At 43.6% G+C, this 24,365-nt stretch overlaps 2 protein-coding genes across 2 annotated transcripts in view; both read left to right on the forward strand.

Annotated features, from left to right (window-relative positions):
* The first annotated feature begins 4,560 nt into the window (after positions 1-4,560).
* Positions 4,561-10,599, forward strand: LOC109487069 (oxalate:formate antiporter-like). The gene is made up of 11 exons (XM_019791020.1): positions 4,561-4,633; positions 5,289-5,410; positions 5,862-5,988; positions 6,410-6,558; positions 6,764-6,881; positions 7,041-7,277; positions 7,917-8,039; positions 8,362-8,534; positions 8,860-8,914; positions 9,146-9,245; positions 9,422-10,599. Exons 1-11 carry the CDS (start codon positions 4,571-4,573, stop codon positions 9,475-9,477), a joined length of 1,323 nt encoding a protein of 440 aa, XP_019646579.1. The 5' UTR covers positions 4,561-4,570; the 3' UTR covers positions 9,478-10,599.
* A 55-nt stretch (positions 10,600-10,654) lies between these two features.
* LOC109487075 (lipoma HMGIC fusion partner-like) overlaps positions 10,655-24,365 on the forward strand; it is a 53,646-nt gene continuing 39,935 nt past the window's right edge. The window contains exon 1 of the mRNA XM_019791035.1: positions 10,655-12,122. Within this exon, the coding sequence (XP_019646594.1) occupies positions 11,738-12,122 (385 nt within the window). The 5' untranslated portion in view covers positions 10,655-11,737. The remainder of the gene's footprint in view (positions 12,123-24,365) is intronic.

Genomic DNA, 24,365 nt, shown 5'->3' on the forward strand with positions numbered 1-24,365 from the left:
CCCCCACTCGTAGCCCTTCTTCCCCTTCCCCCACTCGTAGCCCTTCTTCCCCTTCCCCCACTCGTAGCCCTACCCCGATCTTCCCCTTCCCCCACTCGTATATTCCCACTTACGTCACAATGGACTGACATCTCGCGAGACTCTTGTTGAGCGAGATGTCAGGCCATGTGACCACCCCCTCATACTTCATCAGTTTTGTGAAGCCAGCCCCAGCGAAGGTAGCGTGTGGTTTAGCTCCGGTTGATCCGGCCATTTTTCTGTGATTCCAGCGGTGGCAGCATTATTCTGGTTCCATGGAGAATTCCCGCGTTCGTTACCTGGTTTAGAAGGTACTGTTGTGGTAGTGTCTTGAGGAAACAGGTTTGTCTGGTGGTATTTTGGAGCGCAGGCTAGATAAAGATTTGTCGACGTGGCAGCGCACGTGCATGCCTCGGTAGATAATATTAAGTACGTGTGCTATCCCTCTTCCTCTGGGTAACGTGTTTTCTATTTCACAGTTGCAGACTCCCGGAGGAACACTGTAGCGACCCCGAACGCGAGTACAACGCTGACCACGAGTGGAAACCAGCCCGTGGGTGCAGGCCTGCCAGCGGCCGTGTACAGCCCGGTCAGCGAGAGGGATTTCCCGCCCCGGGCGGAGCGTCTTGCCGCCCCGGGCGGAACGGGAGTGTGACCCGGCGGTAGCGCTGCAGCAAAACCCCTGCCACCAGATAGAGCGACCAGGCATCCCGAAGATAGTGACAGTTCTCTCGGGATCCAGTTCCGCGTTGTCGGCACTGGCCATTCCCGCAGGGAGTCACGGCACGGAACGCAGAGACGCCGTGGGTAGGAGTTTTGCCTCCGTCATTTTACGACCTTATTTTTGCGTGTGTCCGCCCCGGAATCACGTGTGTGTACCTCGGAGCGTTTCACACTTCTTTCAGTCTCGTATTTTTCCCCTTTTCGTGTGTTTTAAGCGTTGATGGCTCGTTTCCTCGGAAGGAAAAGTTTGTGAAATTTTGGTCATTTTTTCCGTTTGGCCCTGCGTTTGCTAGATTGTCGGATAATCAACGGATTGGCATCGGGCTGATAGTGGAACAACCTGAGGCCTATTTCGGGGAAAGACTGTGGGACAATTCTTGTTAGTTTCCTTTTGGTGTTGGCGGAGCTTCTCTGAGATTGTCGGACAGTCTCGAAGCGAGAAACTGTAGGACAGTTTCGTGTATCAGAGGTGGTAGGGACTGTCGGACAGTCTCAGAATTTGGGGCGTAAAACTGTTGGACAGTTTTATGGCATATCGCTTCCCCCTGGTTTAGAGGTTGTTGGACAATCTCGAAGCGAGAAACTGTTGGACAGTTTCGTGTACCAGAAGTGTTAGAGACTGTCGGACAGTCTCAGAATTTGGTGCGTAAAACTGTTAGACGGTTTTACGCATGGCATATCGCTTTGCTGGTGCATAGAGGTTGTTGGACAATCTCGAAGCGAGAAACTGAAGGTCAGGGTCAGTAGTGGTAGAGGCTGTCGGACAGTCTCAAAATTTATTGCGGAAAACTGTTGGACAGTTTTATGGTTTATCGCTTTCCCGGGGGATAGAGGTTGTTGGACAATCTCGAGTTAGATGGGAAACTGAATAGTTTCGCTCTCCCTATGCGTGGAGGTTTCCGACAACCTCAAGGGGGGTTGGAGATGGAGGGCAGATTTCGGTAGTCTTCTGATCGTCTTTTGGTCACTTGGCGACTACCGACAGCAGGAGGAGAGGCAGTAGAGCAGCTTTCGGTCGTCTTTCATAGCGACAACCGATAGCAGAGGGTGGCAATAGGACAGTTTTCGGTCGTCTTCCATAAAGGCTATCTATAGCAGGAAGGGGAGACGGTGGGACAGTTTTCGGTCGTCTTCCTTTAGCCATTGACCTTTTGGTTTGGCCTTGCAATTGGTCATTTTTCTTTGTTTTGTACGTCGTATGGAGATGCGTACCGTAAACGCATAGGAAGGCGCTTTGAGTAGTACAATTTTTCGGTTGTATGTATTTGAGATAGCTACCTAGTTTTGGCATTTTATGGCTGGCTAAGCCCTAACTCGTGGACCGTGCGTGCTTTCCCCAATAGGTTTGCCGCCACCATATAGCTTCGGCTCGTGGCCCGGGAAGCGAGCGAGGGCCCCTCCAGACCTAAATTTACTTAAGGTAGCCGACATATTTGAGTAAACGGAAGGGTTACCGTTTTAGATTAGAGAAACCGAAGGAGATGTACCCCTACCCGAGAGTTTGGGGTACACTTGAGGATGAGATAAGATTGAAGTGCTTTAGAAACATGTGTGTATGCATGATACCAGCATCACGTATACCGTCATCATCCCAGTTTTGGAAAGCAGGCGCAAGTAGCCCTTGATCCACTGAGGCTCTGGGAAGAGAAGGTGTCGGCTATCCAGTGGGTAAATGGGTCTGGAACGGGCCCCGCTCCTTTACGGACCACGGCCAGTAGTACAAGAACTGCTGGCAAGCTTGTTGCGAGTGAGGGCTCAGTGACTACAGTTCGGGGACTCAGTATTTGTGCCCCAGGCGGGCGAGTTCCACAGACTTTAAATCGGGATTGAATAAAAGAAAAGAAGACTACCCTCTCATGGTGTGTCTTGGCCTACTGAGTGTCTTTGCCTTACGTGACACTTAGAGTAAGGAATGGGAGAGGAGAGGGTAAGGAATGGGAAGGATAAGGATTGGGGGATATTAAATGAGGAAGAGGTTTGAGAGTGAGCCTATGACAGGGGTTAAGGCAACCGATCACTGTAGCGTAGCCGAGGTCTTTTCCACCCAATCCTTAATCGATCACCTTGGCGAGAGTGGAAATATATAATTATTCCCACTTACGTCACAATGGACTGACATCTCGCGAGACTCTTGTTGAGCGAGATGTCAGGCCATGTGACCACCCCCTCATACTTCATCAGTTTTGTGAAGCTGGGTGACAGAGAGAAGGTAGCGGGGTTAGCGTACAACCCGTCTCGTGAGTAGCCTGGTAATTAGAGCGACGTGAACTCGGCGCGGCGAGTACCGGGCGTCAGGGTAGATGATGTAGACACACTGATGGTTTCTTTAAGGGTAGGCGGGGAAATTCAAGTTCTTGACCGGCAGCGTCATGGGAGGCCCACGCCTGGCAAATGGCCATCGATGCCGCAAGCACTGGCGGGTGAAACGTTACGTCGGGAGGTACGAGTATGAGCCGCCAGGTCGAGGTAATAAGTAATAGAGGGGTGGACGAGGAAGAGGAAAAAGAGCAACAGCTAGAGATAGGTCCTCGGGTATAGGTCGCGTATGTTTAGTCAAGGCCAGTATTAAAGGCTGGGGTAGGGAATAACCCCAAGTCGACCATAATGCTCAGTACCCAGACTGTCTTTAGGGTAGAGGACGCAAGAAAGGAGAAGGCTGGACGGAAATGAGCGGGACGAAAATAAATCCCCCCCCCGCCCACCCCACACTCACGGTGAGAGTCGCATGTATGACAGGGAGCAGACACTCGACACTAGCTCGCCGAGGTCTTTTCCACCCAATCCTTAATCGATCACCTTGGCGAGAGTGGAAATATATAATGCATTACCCCAACGTTTGCAGACCTTTTTACGTCACAGGTGAATGTACCCTGTCATGTGATCGGTGTTACCTGTGGCTCATTTGCATACTCGAAAGGTTGACCCCGTGTATATCTCTTCCCCTGTCTCGTGCGATCGTACGATCGGTTGACAGCAAACTACCGACAGTTTTTGGGACAATCGTGCAAAATCCAGCTTTCGTCGTGTTTCCGTGTAAAACTACAAGGCTTGTCGGCAGTTGATTCTACCACAATCTGGTTTAAGATCTTACGTATACGGCGTCAGAGGTGACTGTGGTTTACATATGGCCAGCTGACACCATGTGTAAGGTGTAACAACCGGCATCTTTTGTATTACGGAAGTCTGAATCAGAACATTGCTAGCCCGTTCCTGGATATAGAGAACTATGGCCACGTCTCTGGGAAAATACCGAGGTTGGATCGCGGTACTGGGCGGAGTTTTAGTCCACCTCACCCTCGGTACTATCTACACATTCGGTACGTATTTATAGCTCCATATCTCGTCTAATCTTGTTTAATCAATGGAGTCTGACTGTCATATATACATGTGTAGTCATTCGTTTACGTACAGTCGCTCTCAGAATAAAAGTGATTTGAGTGTATAGTAAACCCATACCCATACCTTGTACAGTTTAGCACTGTCAATAGATCACGAGTATAGAATTGTGGATTATAAAAGAGAAGAAAACAGCACGACAAGCTATACATTCAAATGTTTGGTGCTTGTAATCTCAAATCAAAATATGTCATAAAAGTTTTTAAAAATATTATATTGGGAATAGATATGAATGGGACTTTCTAACCTTAGCCCTTTCCATCAACAGTGAAAAGAGTGGCAAATTGCAAAAGAGTGTACTAATACTACAACCCCCCACAACCCCTACATTTTACTAGTTCCGCTGCTGCTGCTACTACTACTACTACTAGTTACATTACAACTAGTGCTAGCAGTCAAAATCATCACATTTTATTACCGGTTCACAGGGAACATGAACCCGTATTTGACATCGTACATTCGGCTGAGATCCTCACCTCCAGACCTAACGTACAAGGTGAGACCCTTGAACTCAGTATGTCAGCGTCTTGTGAAGAGCTCGTGACTGGGTCAAAGGTCTTGTAATGTAGGGGGAAGATATGTACTATTACCATGAGTGCCAGACTAGTATCGGGCCGTTGGCCGTTTTCCTTCGGCAGCCAAGAGCCCTTCGCCCGCCTGCCTAAATTACCGCTACGGGGGAGTTGAGCCCAGGGGGAGTTTGGCCGGCCCTAGAACGGCTAACCTCCCGATACTAGTCTGGAATCCAGGATAATGTACAATAAGTATTGGTACAGCAAGAGTACGGGGACTTTTGAAAGTTCTTCTACAACTACAACTACAACACTACAGTTTATAAGATCTAAACATTTTTGTATAATTTTACATATCGGCACACTGAAAGGATTGACAACTAGTAGAATATAATTGAATGGTTTATTTACAGAATAAAGAAAATTCAATATCATGACTTCGGAGCAAGAACGTAGAATAAATACTTTATGAAATCCAATATTTTAGCACACCTTGAAGGTTCCGTTTTTAAGTAGACTTTCGCATTACGAAATTCGGATTCTTAGTAATCTTACCCTTACCTTTAGTAAACAGATGCAATAGCTTAAGGTATGCAGAAATATCGTATTCCGTGTAGTGAATGGTTTCCATTCATCCAGGTCTCTGTGTGGGTGTTCTCCCTGCAAGGCGCCGGCCAGGGGCTGAGCATGTTTGTAGGCGGGTACATCTCCCGGCGGATCGGGCCGAGGTGGACGGCTCTGCTCGGTGGATGGTTCATGAGGTGGGCACAAACTAGAAAAGTAAAATTTGCAAAGCAAATGCATATTAAATGTTTACATTCGCATATGTTCTGCTCTGTTAATTCTTACTCAAACACATCAACATACATGTATATGGTGACAGGAATCTAAATACATCCTACTATAAAATTGCAACATTATGTAACCCAACACCAGTTACCATGGTGAGAGACAGTCTGGTTAAGTCAGGTCAGAGGTCACTGTTTGGAGAAGAAGAAGAGGAAAGTAGAAAAACGATATATGTTTTCCTTTGGTAAACATAAATACGGAGCTAAAGAAAAACGAATCTCCAAGCATGTGTTGATATCCAGCTCATATTTCATGCGTGTTTTTGCGCCAACTCTTGTCGTGTGTTGGGTTCTTTTCCTTAAGAGAAAAAAATGAATGGACGAGCTTACGAACAAAGCGGTGTTACATTCCTCCCTCATGTAGTGCCGGGGTTGTTCTGACGTACTTCACCGTGACTCATTCCATCTACGCCATCTTGGTGACGTATGGTCTGATGTTCGGACTTGGGATCGGCATAGCGTATGCGCCGCCCTTGGCTTGTGCTATGAAAGTAAGTACTAGTTTACGACTAGGATATAATGGGGCCCGGCCTCAGACTTTCTTCGAATTCGATACCCCTGGCCCAGTCGCCCAAGTGTTGTATCTATTCTAAGAAAAAAGTATCCCCAACTTCCAAGGTTCTATTATTCTAATATAGTATGCATACAATAAAACTAATGTAAAATAAAACTAATATGCTTTCTATTGACCGATGCCATGATGGCATTCCAGTTATCACAGAGCACCTGTATGTCTAATTCCAGTTCAGTTGATCAGCTTTAATTCCCTATACAAGAAATCAGAACACCAAAACATGGACGACGCAGATCATCTTTAAATCTGTTCACATCCATGCTCCATCCTTTCGATGTGCGCTGTATAATGCAACCCTTAGACTATCAGTTTGACGTCCGTTGTTGTACCTCCACTAGTGGATGCCTGAGCGGAAAGGTCTGGTGAACGGTCTAGTTCTGGCCGGGTTCGGCGGAGGGTCCTTCATCTTTGACCAGGTCCAGACGGCTTACCTCAATCCCAACAACCTCAGCCCACACGTGGAGGATCCCGACGATCCAAGCTCCAAGTACGTCATCTGGATTAAACACATTCCATACTAAGATCTAGACAGAAATATCACTATAACGTATGCAGAGTTTTTACACATTTAGTAAAACATATTGAAATGGCATAAATTATGTTCACGTATCTAGCATTTACAAGATTTGGCTGATAACAGCACTATGTTCATGTATAATCGTTATCCACCATTCATTCCCCCCTTGGTACAGGTATTTCGATGATGACGAGATTTTGGACAAGGTACCCACATGTTTCTTGTTGCTGGGTGGAACATACGCGGCCATTCAACTCATAGGAGCGCTCATGATTGTAGATCCCCCAGAAAAGGTGCGTAGATAATTTTGTACCTTCACTCTGGATACACCAATGCAAGAGTTTGTCAAGCTTCTTGTTTATAGACGCCACCTAGCGTCTTTATTCGAAACGTCAGACATAGCATGTTGTATAGATATTAGATAGTTTAATTACAGTTCCCTCTGTACACAGCTCCAGGCCGATCCCGAAGAAGTGGCCCCTTTAGCACAGAAACCTGAAGGTAGTCAGAATGACGACTTGGACATCCAAGAAGACTCCAGGGACGAAAGATTCGCGCCGAAAGTTGCCCAGGTCAGACCTAGGTCCCTTTCCCCCGGACAGATGCTGAAGACTCGGGAGTTCTACATGCTGTGGTTCATGTTCTTTATGAACGGAAACGCCGTGCTGTTCATATCGACGCTGTGGAAGGTACAAATCCTTTAATTTTGGTAGTGGTTTTGATTCCTCTATCGTTGTTGTTGCGAGATGTTGGTGGTGCTTAGTAACTCGTAGCTATGTCCTTGGTACTGAAAATATATACCCCCAGTAGTACAGTCAGTCACAACGCCGTGCTTTACTGTTACATATCAACGTAGTGGAAGGTACAATTCCTTTCATTTTGGTAGTAGTTTTGATTACTTTGTCGTTATCGTTGCAAGGTGTTGGGGTGCTATGTCCTTGGTACTGAAAATATAGTCTGCCACAGCGCCGTGTTTTACATATACAGTAAATGCCGTGGGAGGTGATTTGCGGTCTTCATACGCGAGGTTTAGCGAAGCCGCATTGCACAGGTATAGATTAATAGCTAGAAACAGCATCATGCTCCTAGAAAACGCAGTTGCTTCACCTCTGTTGAGGATGACTGACGAAGAATTCGATGGCGACTGTCATGGCCATGTGGTGGGGTGGCTATCTCCTTGGTACTGAAAACCTTAGTAATAAGACAGAGCGACTGAGCTCACGTTTTCAGTCAAGCGTTCTTTCCTTAAACTTCATGATCGTGCCACAAATGAAGAAGAAAAAGTTATCGGTGCTCAGTCATCATCACGTGCACATGTTTTTCCACAGGCTTTCGGCCAGACGAAGATCGAAGACGACCACTTCCTGGCCCTGGTGGGCGCGTTCTCGGCCGTACTGAACGCCGTGGGGAGACCGTTTTGGGGCTGGCTGGCAGACAGATTCTCCTTTAAAGTAAGGGATTATACAGCGCAGACTGACCTGGATGGTCAATATATATAGGGAGTCGTATGCGTTTTGGTGTAAAATGCAACTGTAATTTTGTCTCAAAAAGCAAGCTTCACACAATTCCTTTGCGCAGTTTTTAGCTAGAAGTAACGTTGTACTTTTGTAATGTCATTTGTTTTGAATGATGAGAGCATAACATAAGCTTGAGCGCCCGAGTGTTTTGTCACCACGTCTTGCCATATTAGTTGTAATAACAAAACTATAAGTTAGCGTGTATGTATGGGTGTTTGATAGTCTCAGACTAACGAATTTCTCTCCCCCCCCCCAGGTATCCCTGATGGGTCTGTGCACGTCCATGATTTTCTTCATCATGACGTTATTCGCCGTTCCTGACGAAGCTGACGCCGGGGTGGGGTCAAAGGTCATGTTCTTCATCTGGGTGTGCGGCATCTTCGGGTCCTTCTGTGGGAACTTTTCACTGTTTCCTACAGCGACGGCCAAGTGAGGACTACTTCTTTTTTTCTCTAGTATCAACAAGTATCTAGCCTGGGTGTCATTCGATATGTAACGGCAACCCCGAAAAAAAATTGCCGTTAAAAATCGGATGGCACCCAGGCTGCAAGCTCAAGTATACATGTAATTTAACTAAAAACATTGTAAATCAGAGTATTTAAAAAATGTATAACTTATATATAATTAGTGATAAAGGACTATCGATGCTTACCTTCACCAGATTGGCACTCGTTTTCTAACAGCCTTCCCTGAAATAGGTACAATCAGCCGAAATTCTATAATAGTCTTACGATGGCCTCTCTTCGCTCTACAGAACGTTTGGTCCAGACTATGTTGCAGTTAATTATGGACTGGTCTTCACTTCTGGTGTAAGTTTACTCTCTCTCCTACATACTAGTATAACGTTATATTGCATTCCGCCTTAGTTTGTTAAAAAAAAAAGTATAAACCTAATTGAGATCATCGAAGCAATCCAGTCGTCATGCTGCCCTGATGAAGATGACAGGCGGTATGTGGTTGTGAAGAAAGAACTATGCTGCATTCTAAAATCATCTATGTTAGATTCTGACGTCTTTTTCTCTGTTACTTTTGCACCACAGTTGGTCTCGTCTATCACTGGCGGAATCATCACGTCGGCTCTCATGTCCGCTCTGGGCTGGTTCGGCATGTTCAGTCTCGTATCGAGCATGACGGCTGTCAGTAAGTATACATATCTTCTTTCATGATAACATAAATGTACTAGTAGTATGATGTTAATACTTGACATAAATCTGTTCAAGCGCAAAGCGGCATGCATAGAATTGAATTGTCATTGGTCTTGTCAAATTTATTCATGACACTGACAAGGCGTTTCTCTTCTTTTTATGTGTTTACAGGTGGGATAATTGCATTTCTCTTCAATGCAAAGAACGCCGAAGGAAGGGACGTCTAACATGACGCTTTCATACCTTCGATTTGTAAGAAACAAATGCCATGTGCCTAGTACATTGCCATGTACTACAAGTCTAGTTTCCAGTCCTGATCTAGCTATTGTTTGATTAGAGGAGAGAACCAGAGCTGGAACAACTGTTCTTAATTTTGAAACTTCTTAAGTGTTCTTTTAAGTTAAAACTTTGAAATTTTAACGATATGGTAACAAAAGATTTATTAATTATATATAATCTTGAGCATTTTATAGCCCTGGTGGCTATAGTACCGCTGTGTATACATACGTAAAGAACTAGGTTTACCGATGTGATTAAATTTTTTGATTTCACACAACAGGCTTGTTTTTGTTTGTATCTTTCAGTAATTTCAGTTAACTATCACAATAGATTTTAGAGATTCTTTATTGAGAAGAAAACCACATTGACGCTCACGATGCACGTACTCGTACATGGATTTTCATATAGCTACGAAATAAAAGACACAAAAATGAATACAACGAACGTTACCTTGAAAAACAAACAATTTTCTCCTTGCATGGTTCATACTCTAAATTTACGCTAAACACAATCGTGACCCTATGAAACATCGCCATATATCCTGGTGCAGAATAACTAGCGACATTTTTCTGCAATAATATCAAGGTTGCTAGAGGTCGCTTTTAATCCGTGCTGAATTTATGAGGGTTTTTGAGTTAGGAATAAATCGCATGATTTATCCAAGGAGGTTGAAACTCCCTTGGTTCATCAATGCATCCGTGTAGTTGTACAAGGGTAAAATGTAAAAAAAAAAAAACATGTTTTAGGTTTTGTTTAATGTCTGTTTACGTTTGCCTTTAATACTTAACTCAAAACCAAAAAAATGGCCTTTAATCTCAAAGTATGTGTTTGAGAAAGGAGGTTACAAAAACCAAGGAGGGCAAAGCGTCGTCTTGCTTATGATAACTGTTATGTCTTGCAGGCGGCATCAAATTTTATTTTTCTGCAGACGGGTCACTTGTATGACGTCAAAGGTTGCCCTCTGTGTTTGTGGTTTCTGTCTGACAACAAACTCACTGTAAAACTTCCGCTTGAAAGGCGTAAACAAAATATGTGTATATAAAATTAGCACTCAAATTCGCACATTTGATTTACTTGCAACATTACGTTCACTTGGTTGCAATCGCTTTAGCTTTTTATGCCATTGTGTAAGTGGTACTCGTATGTGACGAAAAGGAAAGGACCACTTTGTATCATACTGCTAATGAACAGAGGCGAAAGTCAAGCGCCGACATTGCAGAGACGTTGCTTTTGTTTTTCTACCATATCCAGTTTCACCCCCTGTCGTCGCTCGCGGTCATTATCTCCAGCCTCTTAGCAATTTAGCAATGGTAATCAGGTGAGGGTCCTTTGTCTGGCGTCAAAAGCGTGCGCGCGGTGGGTCTTGTCTGATCGCCAGGTTGTTGTTGACTCAAGCCGAGCTGGGGGTTGGTCTGCAGGCGAGGAGGCGGAGCTAAACGCTCAACAACACGAATTTTTAAACCCGCCTCTTTCACTGGGTGAAGAGAGGAAAGTCCTCTGGCTGTGTTTTCGTGCTGTTGCCCGGGGAAGGAGAAAAGTGATACCCTGTGGTTACAAGAAGGTCTCAGAGGACTTGGGACAACCGGTTGGACTAGGCTGGGTTTGGTGAAGTCTGCTTTACTGAATGACAAATGACGCAGGTTCGTGGGGGTGACCCGTCGCAAATTACCGGGCCGTATTGAATGAAAGAGCCGGAGTTTTCTTTGCGCTGTGAGCTGATATAAGGTAGAGTGAAGTGGGCACGTGTTTTGGGCCATGTGGAGGAATGTGTGAGCTTGTGTAGCTCAGAAGAACGTGATCGCTGCCGCCTGGATAGATCAATCCAAAATCCCGTGGATTTGTTTGGGGGAAGGAAGTACAACTGCCTTTTGCAAACACCGATCGCTTCCGTGGAACGACTCAGCGGATGTATATATAGATAGCGAGCGCGTGCTGACTCATTAGCCAGCGGGATTCGAACCCGTGCACGTCGGTAACGTTGCCTGGCTGTCATTTCGAAGCGGAAGTTGGATCCCTGCCCGTCTGTCCACGTTGGGTTTGACCTTGTGAGCTCAGCGAGCCGGATCGGGGGAGTCCTGTACCGTCGGTGTTTGAAGTACGGCGCGGAATTTATCGACAAGACTAGAGAGCCGGCGTCGGGTATCTGGGGAAATTTTCGGGAGTAGTTTTCACGTTTTAGTGCACCGTCCGCGGAACTGAGATTCAACTATGGGCGCTGCGAGCTTATCAAACTGCGGGATTGTGTGGTCCTTCTTGTCGCTGTGCTCCACGGGACTGTGCTGTGCCGGGTTCTACTTGCCCTACTGGCTGGAGGGCAACACGCTGGGCAAGCCAGCGTACTTCGGGACCTTTCGGCGGTGCAACTACCCGGCCCCGGGCAAGGAGGGCGACCCGTACGTGGTGGAGGAGTGCGGGCGGTACGCCACGTTCTACGATATCCCGAGCATGTCCTGGCAGATCTGTACCGTCCTGGTCGGGATCGGCTGCGGGTTCATGATCCTGATCTCCTTCACCGCGCTCTTGGCGTGCTGTGTGGACGAACTCATCACCAGTAGGATCGCCAGAGCCGCCGGCTGGTTCCAAGTTTTCGCCGGTAAGTGACTTCTCAAGTTCAGCTAGCCTAGCGACGTGGAAAAATTATCGACCCAAAGTCATATCATTTGTCGAACTGTATGTAGCTGTATGGTGCTATACCTAACACACAGAAGGAAATCCTGTTTTTCTGTGTTTTGTTTATTTTTCTCCGAATACACATCGCTCTTGAAATGTATATTATACATGCTGTTTACATAAATATTATGCTAATCTGCCCCTGACCCAGTCCCACGCCCATCCTTCCGTACCATGTGTGTGGGTTTCACGCACATCTGCTTTGAATATCACAGGAATTCCACTAACCTACATTTGCAGGAACAACACAACACCAGTGATTGCCGCATAAATCAAGCAGCACTTCACTCCCTCCGTCTCATTTCATTCTCTCGCTAAGGTTGTAAATTATGATATCAGGGGGAACAAGTTTTGCTAGCTGTCCAAACCACTTCCAGACAGTTCCCAGTCTTCACTATGAATTTTTCAAGACACATATCACTCAGTTAAGTCTCCACCAGACTGCTTGGGTTACTGTGAAAATATACAGCTAGTAGAAATTGACCAAATAGGCAAGTTTGCCTGGGGAGTTAGCTGGTCAATTGGAAGAAGTACATACATGTAGGCCACCCTGGGTTGGCCAATTTTACCCTTTGTAGCAACCCAAGGAGTCTGGCAGAGGCTAATCTCCAAGCAGACTTTTGAGGCGAAATTGTGACAGTTTTTGAATGGCCCAAGATTTGAGCACACTTCCCCTGTCAGAAACCATCATAATTTTGCCGCCAAAGATCTGCTTGGAAATAAATACCACAGGCACTGCATCACTGACATTGGCAGCAACAACATTTAAAAAGTGTTTTGGGAAAACAAAGTAATGGGTATACATGAATGAGTTCACTGTGCATTATTTACCTTTATTTTCTTTTTTACATGTTTTGCTTGAAGTTTTCTGTTGTTGTTTTGCCCGGGGTTGCCCCGTGTGTTTATTTCTCCAAAGTCCCTACAACACCTGAGCTTTCGCCCCTCTCGGCTGTCAGAGTTTTGTATGGCCACAGGGCAGGACGGGAGAAAACAGGGGTGACTGCTTGTGTTTCTAGACTAAATAGTTGCAGCATTGTCATGCGTTGTTTATGTCAACACAGTCCCATGAAAGGAGGGTTTGGGAAAGCTGTACACATGAGCCTCTACCCATATACAGGATGACCAGAAATGCTAAGAAAACACTGCCACACACATGGAGAACTAGGGGTGAGGGGTTCGATTCCCACTTCATCACTTGTGGGTTTAGGAGGAAATGAAAGATGAGCCTCAGTGTTTATCAGTTGCAAGGAATGCCTTGGATGTTAAACATGCCTTGAACCACACACTCGCTGAGAGTGAGAAGAGTGAGTGACCCAGTCCAGGCTCATGCCACGACCTGTCCTGGTCACTGGATGACCAAAGTGACCAACATTTTCTACATGCCAACTGCCCAGGAGTTTTTCTCTAGGGTGGGGCATAGCTAACATCCCACTGTGTCTAACCTGCTGTTTGTCAGCATGGTATTCCCACAAGCCTATTATTTCCCAATCTGAAGAATATTTGAGCTGGCTAAACAGACCCCCCAGAGCCATTCAATATTCCATCTCTTTGTAGAATTCCTGGGTAAATAATAGGTTTTCCAGGACCACTTGGGGAATAATCACCATGCCTTCCCATCAGTTTCTCTTTGAACCCTTCCTGCATTTTTTTTGTGAACCAAATCAAAAGGGACTGCCCGTATAGTACATCGGTTTTACTGAATTGTTATTCATGTGGTTGTCAATGACAACAGGGAAAAGCCTCTGTTACAATCTAAAAGCCATTAGAAAACTGCTTAGATGGCAGAAAATGTCTGTTAGGGTCTATAAGTTATAACAGACAGGCTGAACAGGGAAGAAGTTAAGTATTTGTAGTTGTCACTTGTATGTTGTAAATCAGTTGCAGACTTGGCAAGTAAGTGTTAGGAAAATTATCACATCAAAAAAGGATCCCGTTTGATTTGCGATTGGAATGTTTGCAGTGTCCATACAGCACCAAGTTGTGTAGTCTGCACTTCTCTGTTGGTCATTCTAGTGTACATTTCAGCCAGGGAGGCGTGAAAATAGATGCAATTCAGGGTATGAAAAGAAAATTAATGACAAAGGCTGTTCATAACAATGGTAGTAAATATTCCTTCCAAGCTTTTATGACTTCATTTGCTCGAGTTGACTACAGAAATTCTTATCGCTGAAATTGTGTTGCGTAGTTTCCATGTCCTTGACTGCAGGACAGATATATTTGTCCACCAAATACTTCCAACTCAATGTCAAATCTTGGTGCAGCAACACATCAGAGAAGCAATGGAATGAAGAAAAACAAGTTTTTTTTTTCTATTTCAATTGAATGTTCAATATAAAGAATGCCAGCAGTAGTAGTACTGTAGTACGGTACTGAGGACAGTTTCTTGTATATAGCCCCTGCTGCATCGCCATGTAGTTATGTAATAGGCCAGGATGTAAGAACATGAATACTACTGCTAGTACAGGTACATTCAGTTTATACTCTGCTAGCTGTTCATTTACAGTGGGCGGAATGCTTTCAAAAAGCTCATTTTGGCATGTAATGGGACAGGATTTCAACCCCACTGCCTCCAGCCTGCCTAGTCACCCATGATATTGTACTGATAAAGGTCACCTCCAAATTAAGCTCCAAGCAGATGTATCACCGGGCTTGTTTTTTTAGTGGAGCTTTGGTGGCCTTTCTCAATTTCTGTACACAAAAATGCAGACCTCAAAAGAGAGATGAAAAACATTGGCACATTGGCTTAGTAGGTGAACGGAAAGAAATACAGACCGCATAGAAGGCAAAGATTTAGAAATGCAGAAAAAGCCTCAAAGGGCCCTCACTCACTCAAAAGGCCCACAAATTGACACAACAAGCCTTACTGATACATCTGGAGATTGGAGATTAGATCCAAATAACTCTCATACCTCAAATACTGTCAATGATTTCAGCCTAACCTATCTTGCAGCGGAATCATTGATTGTTTACAACTTTTTGAGTGATGAGCCAGTTCAGGAAAAAGTCAACATTTACACAAGGCAGACCATTTAAGGTGTCATGCCACAGGCGGTGTCCTGTTACACCTACCAGGGCCTGGAGGTGTCATGTCACGCCCAGGTAAATATATACCTTACCTGTCATACACTGCAACAACTTCCCAAAATGACAAGATAGGTTTGTTTACAAAGAATCCCTTGAGGCATCTTGTATGTTTCTTGTGAGAGATCTTTCCCATGACAAGGAGGCTAGGCTTAATCCTACAACTTAGTTGATGGTCCAGAAAGAACAAATACTTTTAGTACTTTTAAAACTTTTGCTGTTATATGACCGTGCAGTTCAGTACCTCAAGGTGTCTATTAGTTTAAACCCTCACATTATGATAAGCTATAAGATGGCATTTTTACTGTTTTGGAAGCTTTTTTTATATAGAGCTAGCCTGGATTCCAGACCCAAAGCACACTGGACACAAAATATCTCAGTGTGCAAGGCCTTGCACACTGAGATATTTTGTGTCCAGTGTGCTGGACAGAGCTAACATAGTTGTACCTTCTTGGTAGGCTTTGAGTCAGGCTTTTAAACTCGAAAGGCTTATATATATGTATATAATGTGCTTCTTTTCTGGTGGCATTTGAGTTCTTGGTACTCGGTTTCTTTTTCCCGCCACCACTGCGAAAAAAGAACATTGTAAGCCCCTCAAAAGCCTGTCTCTTTGGGCCTGCTATGGCGGCTTCTAACCATAGTCACTGGCTTTTCAAGTATCTGTGGTATGTTAAGGCAATTACTGGGAAAAACGCATTGCCACGTTGCAAGCCGCAGCTACAGTAACAGTACTGTGTCCAACAGACTCTACACTTACTTGGATTAATGGTTCTTCTGGACTAACCTAATGACGCCACTGACAAATAGACATGGTCTCTTCCAACATATATATAGCTCACACGAAAATCCCCTACTGGGATCAAAGAAGACATAGCCAGTTGGAGTTCACTAAAATTACAAGTCCGCCAGATCTTTGAAGAACACTCCACAGCGACATGCCTCTCAATCTTCCTACAAGCCCCCTTTGAAGCCTGGCGGCTAAATGATTACTTCTACAGACTTCCACTGCCCTATTACTGCCACCGATGCAGCTATGGAAAGATTTCTGTTCCATGTAATGGGAGAGCTCCATTTATTTCTTAACAAAATTACCGAGCTACAACAGTCTGTTATTCCTTCTCGTCTTGCCATATTAGGTAGACATGACTTCGCTGTGCAGTAGATGTGATTTTCCTTTTATGGAAATCCTCTGCACTGTAGTAGCTGAGTTGGAATTCCCAATGATCTAATGAAACAACTGGCTTACCTTATATTAGGCTTATGTAACCTTTCGGAAAAAAAATGTGAACAGTTGCTGGTCTCTTTCAATGGGAGCTAGCATACTGTTTAAATGAGATGTGAACAACTTTGAACGACATAATGGATAGACTGTTTTTATTAATTACAGGGCAATTTAGTGTCCATATCGGCAAGTCCATACAAATTATAAGAGGAAAAGGAACAATCAGTACTTAAATGGATACAGAATGTAGGCATAAACCCCTTCTTCTAGGTTCTATAGCTACACATACATGTATGTCATAATAACCCTCTACAAAAGGTAGTTACAATGGTGAGTGATATGCCCTGCCCAACTAAGGTGTCCTCTGGCATCATGACCATAAGAGAAGGTCAATTGGCCCCATCTTAGTTGATCCTTTGCTTTTCGTAGTTAATCCCGGGCCATTCCTTATCGCAAACAACAAGCACAATACAGGCCAATCCCACCATTGGTCAGTGCCATGAAGGGTGAAATGTGCCGGGAAGCGTTATCGGTATCAGTGTTTTCATCTTGATCAAGGAGGTTCAAGGGCATTTGTGTGTTATTCTACTGTAGGCAGGAATGATAAGCCAGAATGCTAGCCTTGCTGCCATCAGTTCACTGCCAGTAGAGTAGCGATCAATTAACCTTCAGCCTGCTAAGGTTGCCATTTGGCACCAAATGCCAGAAATGTATGATCTTCTCTAACTAATGAACAAGCTTGGATGCCATTAGTGATCCTAGTCATCTGTCAAGGTATACTCAATGTAACTAGCAAAGTGGATTGCTTTCAATTGTATTGTTGTTATGACCGAATAATGTATTGTACATATTATTTCCTGTATATACATGTAGTAGCATGTAACATTACAGTATATTGTATAACGGTTATAAATGTACGACCCTAATGTTCTCTCCTCTTCTCTTGTTCTGTACAAACCATCACACAAGTGCTCCCAGGTTTGTTGTATTGTCCAGATTTACACACGCAATTTGCCATCCTTTAGATATGGTTGTAAAGAGCAGCTCCCGTACTATGTCTTATAAGAAAAGACCCCTTTAAAGTATCCTCTTTGCTTTGTACTTTGTTTTATAGACTGGGGGACTGACAACACATTTATAGTCGGATTAAACTGACGGGTGATACATTTCAGTGTCACAGAGCTGCATTTGGACTAATAGGCAAATACATCATTCTCTTTACTGCAAATGATGTGCGCATCCGATCGTGGAAGAGGAATTGGTCGTTTACGAGGATACACCAAGCGGAGAAAGGGGGGAAATAAATCTGGATGAGTGGCCCTAAATTGGCTGGGTTTAACTCCATTGGCTCAGCCAGTTTTGTTAGTATGCATTTGTCTACAAGGTTACAATACCCCTGTGGAGCTATTAGTAGGAGGAAGAATGAAAAAATATACCCAGAAAGGATATTACTAAGTTCGTCAGAAGGTAGTATTTTTTTACTTTTTTTACATTTCTATATCCAAGCATGGCCTAGGTCTATGTTGTGCACATGTTTTTCAAGATTTTTACAAGTCTCAAAGCAGATAAAGCAGTCAGGGTATTTTTTAAAGCATTCAAGGCATTTTTCTAATGGTGCACTCTTTACTTGTTGGTGATTGTCTTTGATAGATAACCTTGTATTCTTTCTAAAACTTTGGCGAGGCTTTTTGGCAGAGTACATCTATCATATGTCTAGGATCTGAAAAGGTTTTGTCAGTGATGAGATCAAAGAGCTGCTTTGATGCAGCACAGAGGTGAAGTTCACTAATTAGGCAGCTTCCTCATCTCCTTGGGGGTCTTGGAAAAGGCCAGAACCCCAGTCTCCTGCAGACAACAACATCCAGTCTCCTCAGATCTCCATCCCACTGCTGAGAACACAAGTGGGTTTCTTTCCAGACATAATCCCCAATGAGTGAATCAACTTTGTAATTGGTAACTAGCATAACGATGTAGTTTACCTTTGAGTGCTTCCCAAGGGAAACTCAAGAACTTTGTCAGGTATACTTCAGTCATGGCTGGTGGGTCTCTTAGGAGAACTGTGCCTGTCAAGCGCAATGGGATATGTCTGATCGAAGGGCGGCAGTGCTTTGATGGCCACATATTTCCACACAGATTTATAAAGACATTTCATCTTGGGACCCTGTGTGTCTTTGTGGGGGTGACCTGCTGTGTTTGTGGCTTTAAACTTGAACTCAGTTGAAGGGAATGTAAAGATAAAAGGATTTAAACCTTTCCCTGAAGAATAGGTTTGACAGATACATACAGCTTCCACAGATTAGTTTGTTGCTTTTTGTTACAACCAATTACTAATTCTGGCCTTTGAGAATGATCTCCCTACCCCCCACCCTGCAAAATAACTGCATAGGGGTCACCACAACCAACTTACACTAAACTGTATAGAAAGTCTTTTCCAGAACTTCTAAGAGGAACAACAAAAACCATTGAAACAGTACTTTTCAGTATGTTTATATGATCAATATGGACTATATACAACAGTCCTATGCATGGCTCCAAAGGAAAGTATAACCTAAAGGTTAAAGTAAAGGTTTACACTACTTGAGTCTTGAAACCTCAGCATTTAAGTAGAGCCTTTGTTTCATATACACAGGTGACATGCTAGTGTTCATGTTTACATTATCTTTTGTCACAGTTTATACATCAGGCCAGGTTGTGTTGTGCCACAGAGAAATGTTTGACTTTTTGCCAGCCCCTTGAACCCTCTGGCTGTCGGTTATTGTACCGATGAGGTGAAAGACCTTCAACAGTTTTTGTGACTTTAAGAAGGGCACTGAAACGTGCAATAACAGTGAAGGCTTGGGTTCCTTCTGGTTTATGCCTGTGACATTGTACGCTGGTTATTGTTCTGTACACCTACCAGATTGTGAATAGTGTTTTGTTAATACATGTACACCTAACATTCATACATGTACATATATGTTGAGCATATGCATTGTTTGGCCACCATTGGAAGCTTTTGAATGCTAGAAACTTATCCAACTACAGATATTCATAGTCTTTTTGTTACAAGTATACTGGTGGCAGAATTCCTGTTACGTTTCAAATTTGATCTCACATGACTTTTTTATGAGGTGCCACACACTTAAGAGTGCCATAAAAAAGTCTGGCACCAGAGATGGTCACCTTTCTTGCTGTTTGACAGGTGTTTACATCTTGTTCCACTTTCTACACACCTGGTTCATTGTCGCAGTAACAATAGACGTGTTTGTTATTACTACAACAACATCATTTGCTTTGGCTAATGTTAATCGTGCTTAATGGAAGGTCGGCATTGGCCAATCATGAGAAAGGCGAGCGATATCTCTATTTAGCCCCAAACAGAAGACGAAAATCGGATACCTTAAACGAGGGGTGGTCTAATCTTGGTATCCTTCAGGAACTTTCTAGGTATGACGTACGTACAAGGAATAGAGAAGACAATAGTGAATAGAAGCCTTCACAGTTTAAATCTTGCTAAAGCCTGCTTAGGAAAAGTCAGGGCAATGAGCGAAAAGAAAGACATGCCATTGAGAAAGTTAAGACAACATCTTTTTCAAAGGCAAAATTTTGTGTCAATCCTGAAAGCTGAAAGTCTCCAGCTTTGGCAGACTACAGGTACTATTTCATCAACTTTCACAGAACACACACGAGCCTTTTCACATCCACTGAGGTGTGTTTAGATGCAAACCTTGAAACTCAATTAGGCCCCGACATAACAGGTTTCAATTTCCTACTCTACATATACCTCACACACATGAGCAGATTCAGCCAGCTCCAGACTTAGATTACTGGGGATCAGGTGGACACAAGATCCACCTCACTAGACCACAGACAGAGCTCTTATTTACACTTTGGTCAACTTACCGCCTTGTACAATTATAGATTGGTCTTTGTCATCAATACCTTTGAACAAATAAACTATTGTGGACACCTCCATGGGTTTGCGGGTCAATGGTCCACAACATCACTTGCTGACCAGTGGTTTTGTTGAACTTAGTTTTTTTATAGCCTCTACAACGTGTTTGAAGCAGCTGAAAAGGGTAGAAAATGTACAGCAAACTATTCCTTTAGTGGATCAACACTCACTAGTGTATTTGTGCAATTTCTACTCTTTCCAGCCACCTCCAAAGCCTGGTAGAGTCTATAACTTTTAGTACAGGTTTAATACTGACATTAATTTAGCCATTTTGCCTTTATTTTATGGATAAAGGCAGCAGGGAAAAGGGTGAAAACCACCTTTGCAGTATCTTTGATTCAGGGGTTGAGACAATGGAAGAACTGGTAACATATTGGAAGGTGACATGATCTGTTCTCAGTGTGATGGTTTGCAGTGAGAGGCCACAGCAAAAAATGTAAAATGCATCTTATGAATTCACAGTAAGTTACATTGACTTCTGCAGAGCTGCTACCCAGATTCCTCTCTGAGAAAAGATGAATGGAAGAGATTCCTGGCATGCTACCACATTCTAGACTGACATTTTTGAGTACCTCTGACATATTTGCTTGCCGCAAACTGCCAATCTTTTATCACTCCTCTGTTCCAGGGTGTTAGGTTCCGTTTGCGGCCTGTCAGTCTCCTACTCTTTCTCCACTTGCATCCGTTTACAGTAAATAGTTTTGTCTCCTGGTCCATTAGGTAAGGTCAGTTGGAGGGTAGGAAGAGCACCATCTCCCCATGTCTGTCTCTTGTCTTAAGGTACCAGAGCAACCTGTCAGAAGACAAAAGACAGAAGCAACATCACAGAGAAAAAGACAAATCGAAATAAAGTATGAAGGAAGGAAGGAAAGAAAGAAAGAAAAGATCAAAATTAATGGAAAGAATACTAGAATATGTGCATGCAATTTGCATGCAGTATTGCCCCTCCTCTATTTTCAAATACATATACTGCATAAAGATAATATTACCACATGATCTCTGTCCTATATTTGGAGAATGGGTCAACTTGACATGGTGGGAGGTAGGATCTTGTTAGGGGGAGAATGGTTGGCAGACAGCCAAGGCCTTATAAGGCCACATGAAACTTTGTAGTGGATTTGACATCTTCCAGCGCCATCCCACCTATTAGTAAGGATTAGCAGTGCATGGCAGTTGAAGATTATACATTACAGAGGGAAGCTCGCATAACATGGCTCCAGACATTACAAATTACATATGTTATTAGTATCAGCATGTATTTGTCCTTTCAGATTGCATGAAAGCTGGCAGCTCCACATATGAGGGAGCTTGATGCGTTAGCCTAAAGTCATTACACCTCTGCAATCAAGAAGATGCTATGCCTAATTATACACACTATTTGAACTATGTAATAAACTCTATTAGAAACCAGATGTTCAAAATATTACATGTTTGGCTGATTCTTTTGGAATCAATACATGACCATTGTACCAACTTGTGGCAGTACAACAATGAAAAGATCAAGCGACTGTTGGCTTTGTAGTTTGTATTTCTCCCAGCTGAAGCATCTGTAGTTGACAGCCTGAAGTTTTGTCAGAGTAGCGTGGAAGGAAAGAATGTGTAGTGGCATGTCAAGTTGGAGCTAAGAGTTTTTGACCTTGGCGAAGTTGTTCAGGCTACTAGTACATCATGTAATAGCAATGGGCTAGGCCTTTACCTAGCGTTAACTATAGTATGCCAAGACCTTCTGGGTTTAAAATGTGAACAAGTTAGTTTCCTTACCAGTTGAAGCTACCGGTATAACACTGTGGCATTGATGGCCTTGTGGTTAGGCTATTGGGCAAGATCATATGGATTCGATTCCTAGCATTCCTGGCAAGTGCCCTTGAGAAAGGCACTTAACAGGACTTTCCTGACTCTACCCAGGTGTAAAATGAGTACCTGACGTCAGTTGGGGAAAAACTAAAAAGAGGGATGAGCTCTGCCTTCCAATGCCATGCCCACTGCTCCTACATAATGAATACTATTAATACTAATACCTTTTTTTAACATAGAAGCTAGTATCGACAGATTTAAAGCAAACAGTCCCTGTGTACATGTCCTTGAGCTCTTAGTTCACCACAACAGGAGTGATCCTACACACCTCCTTGTGTCTGAGGAAAGAAACCCCCCCATTACTACATTAGTCAAGAGGTCTGTAAGTGTTTGTAGCTGGAGGTGTTTACCTCACCTGAATGAATGCACCTGGTTGCTATGGAGACGAGGAAACCCTATTCCTTGGTCGGGTAGGAGCAGCCAGGTATTGCAAATGTGTGTGGTTGGTCATGTGGGAGGTCTTGGGGAATTAAGAACCCACATGAAGAGGTGGTCTTTGGGGTATACCAGGTATAACAAGAGGTCCTGACCGAAAATACCCACCTGCAGTTTTGAGAAGAAAATCTATGCTTGAACCTGAAACTGAATTTCGGGTGGGTGTCATTGATAAAAATGTCAACTCTGCCTAGTAGTACATGTGTGCTATTAGATGCACTGCAAGTACCTTTATTCTATAGAGATCAGAGCTACAGGTACATGTATATCTACATGTATTCAATGAACCCATTTTGCAACTCTTCACTTGACTAGTGGTCCAGATAACGAACACTAACCCCCTGAGGTAGCAACAGAAAGTCAGCAGTAAGAGACAAAAGCTTCCATGCACCAGAAAACATGGAGGTGCTTTAACTAAGCCGGCTTCATCCCAGGTATTGTCTGGTTGAAATGGATGAGGAAATAATTAGGTGGCTGCATAATTAATCAGGTTTACCTTTTTCTGAGCCATTACTCTCTTTGTGGGTGTGTCCCAGATGACTTTTGTGGCACTGGATTAATGCCAGACCTGACTTATGTATAAAGCAGAGATGCTGTGGAGGGCATTTTAATCTCCAAGCAGATGTTGGGGGGCAAAATCAAATCGTTTTGTATCCTAGGGAAGCTGTTTGAAAAAAGTAGTCTACTGGGAGCTAGAAAATGTTACGATTTTACCATCCAACATCTGCCTGGAGATTAGAAAATGGAAGGCAAGAAAAATCTAGTTGAGGGGTGGGGATGGTGGTAATTTTGGCATTTTTAGGTGCTATATTCCATATTTTTGAAAGGCTAATTTGGCCCCAAAACTTTGGAAATCTGTACCATTTACGTCATTTGGCACATTTTTCAGAAGTGGTTGACGTTGTCTGTAAATGTATTCAATGCCCAGAGACGCAGTCCAAGTATCCAAGTCGAATACATCCGCTGAAAAAAAAGGATGTTCAAAGATGCCAAAACACCCGCCTGGTGATATGGCAGTGTTGCTGCTCCAGTGTTGCTGCTCCGGAGCCTCCTGAGAGATGTTGTGAAATACGATGTACTGCACGGCCATGTTTCATTAAATCCCAGCTTGTTGCTACCCCAGGAAGATGGTAATAATTGCCCCATCGGGAGCCAGCCATGCAGCATGACCCCTGCATGTCCAGAATATCAACAACCTCATGATAGAAAGCAGGATGACTAGAAGGACACACTTGTATAAATATTCCTTTCTGATGGTCTATACAGCCATCTGTTTAATGTTGTCTACCCAGGCACGGTTTGACAGAGAGGGATGGAGCCAGAGATAATTAATTCCCTAGTCACTTGTTATCTTTCCTGTGCCACTAGATGTGTTGAGCATTGCATACACATGTCATGTATTTTGAGATGAGAGGGTATTTTGAATCTAAGAATAGTGTCTGCTGTAGGATTACTGTGGTGTTATAGGACTCATAGTGATTTCTGGCATATGTTTTATCATCATTGTCATCAACAATTTTTCCCAGTGTGCCATCTTTTACTCACAGTTCTTTTGTGGTGCTGTAACAATTTTCCTTTGTTTTGATATAACGTTTTACCTACATGTAGTCAGATGTAGATCTAGTACCAATATCATGGTT

The sequence above is a fragment of the Branchiostoma belcheri genome, unplaced genomic scaffold (genome assembly GCF_001625305.1).
Source record: "Branchiostoma belcheri isolate BF01 breed outbred unplaced genomic scaffold, Haploidv18h27 scaffold85, whole genome shotgun sequence".
NCBI lineage: Eukaryota > Metazoa > Chordata > Leptocardii > Amphioxiformes > Branchiostomatidae > Branchiostoma > Branchiostoma belcheri.

What these genes read in the sequence shown, in the direction of transcription:
- LOC109487069 (XM_019791020.1), top strand. Translation starts at nt 4,571, where the DNA reads ATGAACCCGTATTTGACATCGTACATTCGGCTGAGATCCTCACCTCCA. An exon ending in CTCGGTGGATGGTTCATGAG is followed by an intron (nt 5,411 to 5,861) that starts GTGGGCACAAAC and finishes TCCCTCATGTAG; the next exon opens with TGCCGGGGTTGTTCTGACGT. An exon ending in TCATATCGACGCTGTGGAAG is followed by an intron (nt 7,278 to 7,916) that starts GTACAAATCCTT and finishes GTTTTTCCACAG; the next exon opens with GCTTTCGGCCAGACGAAGAT.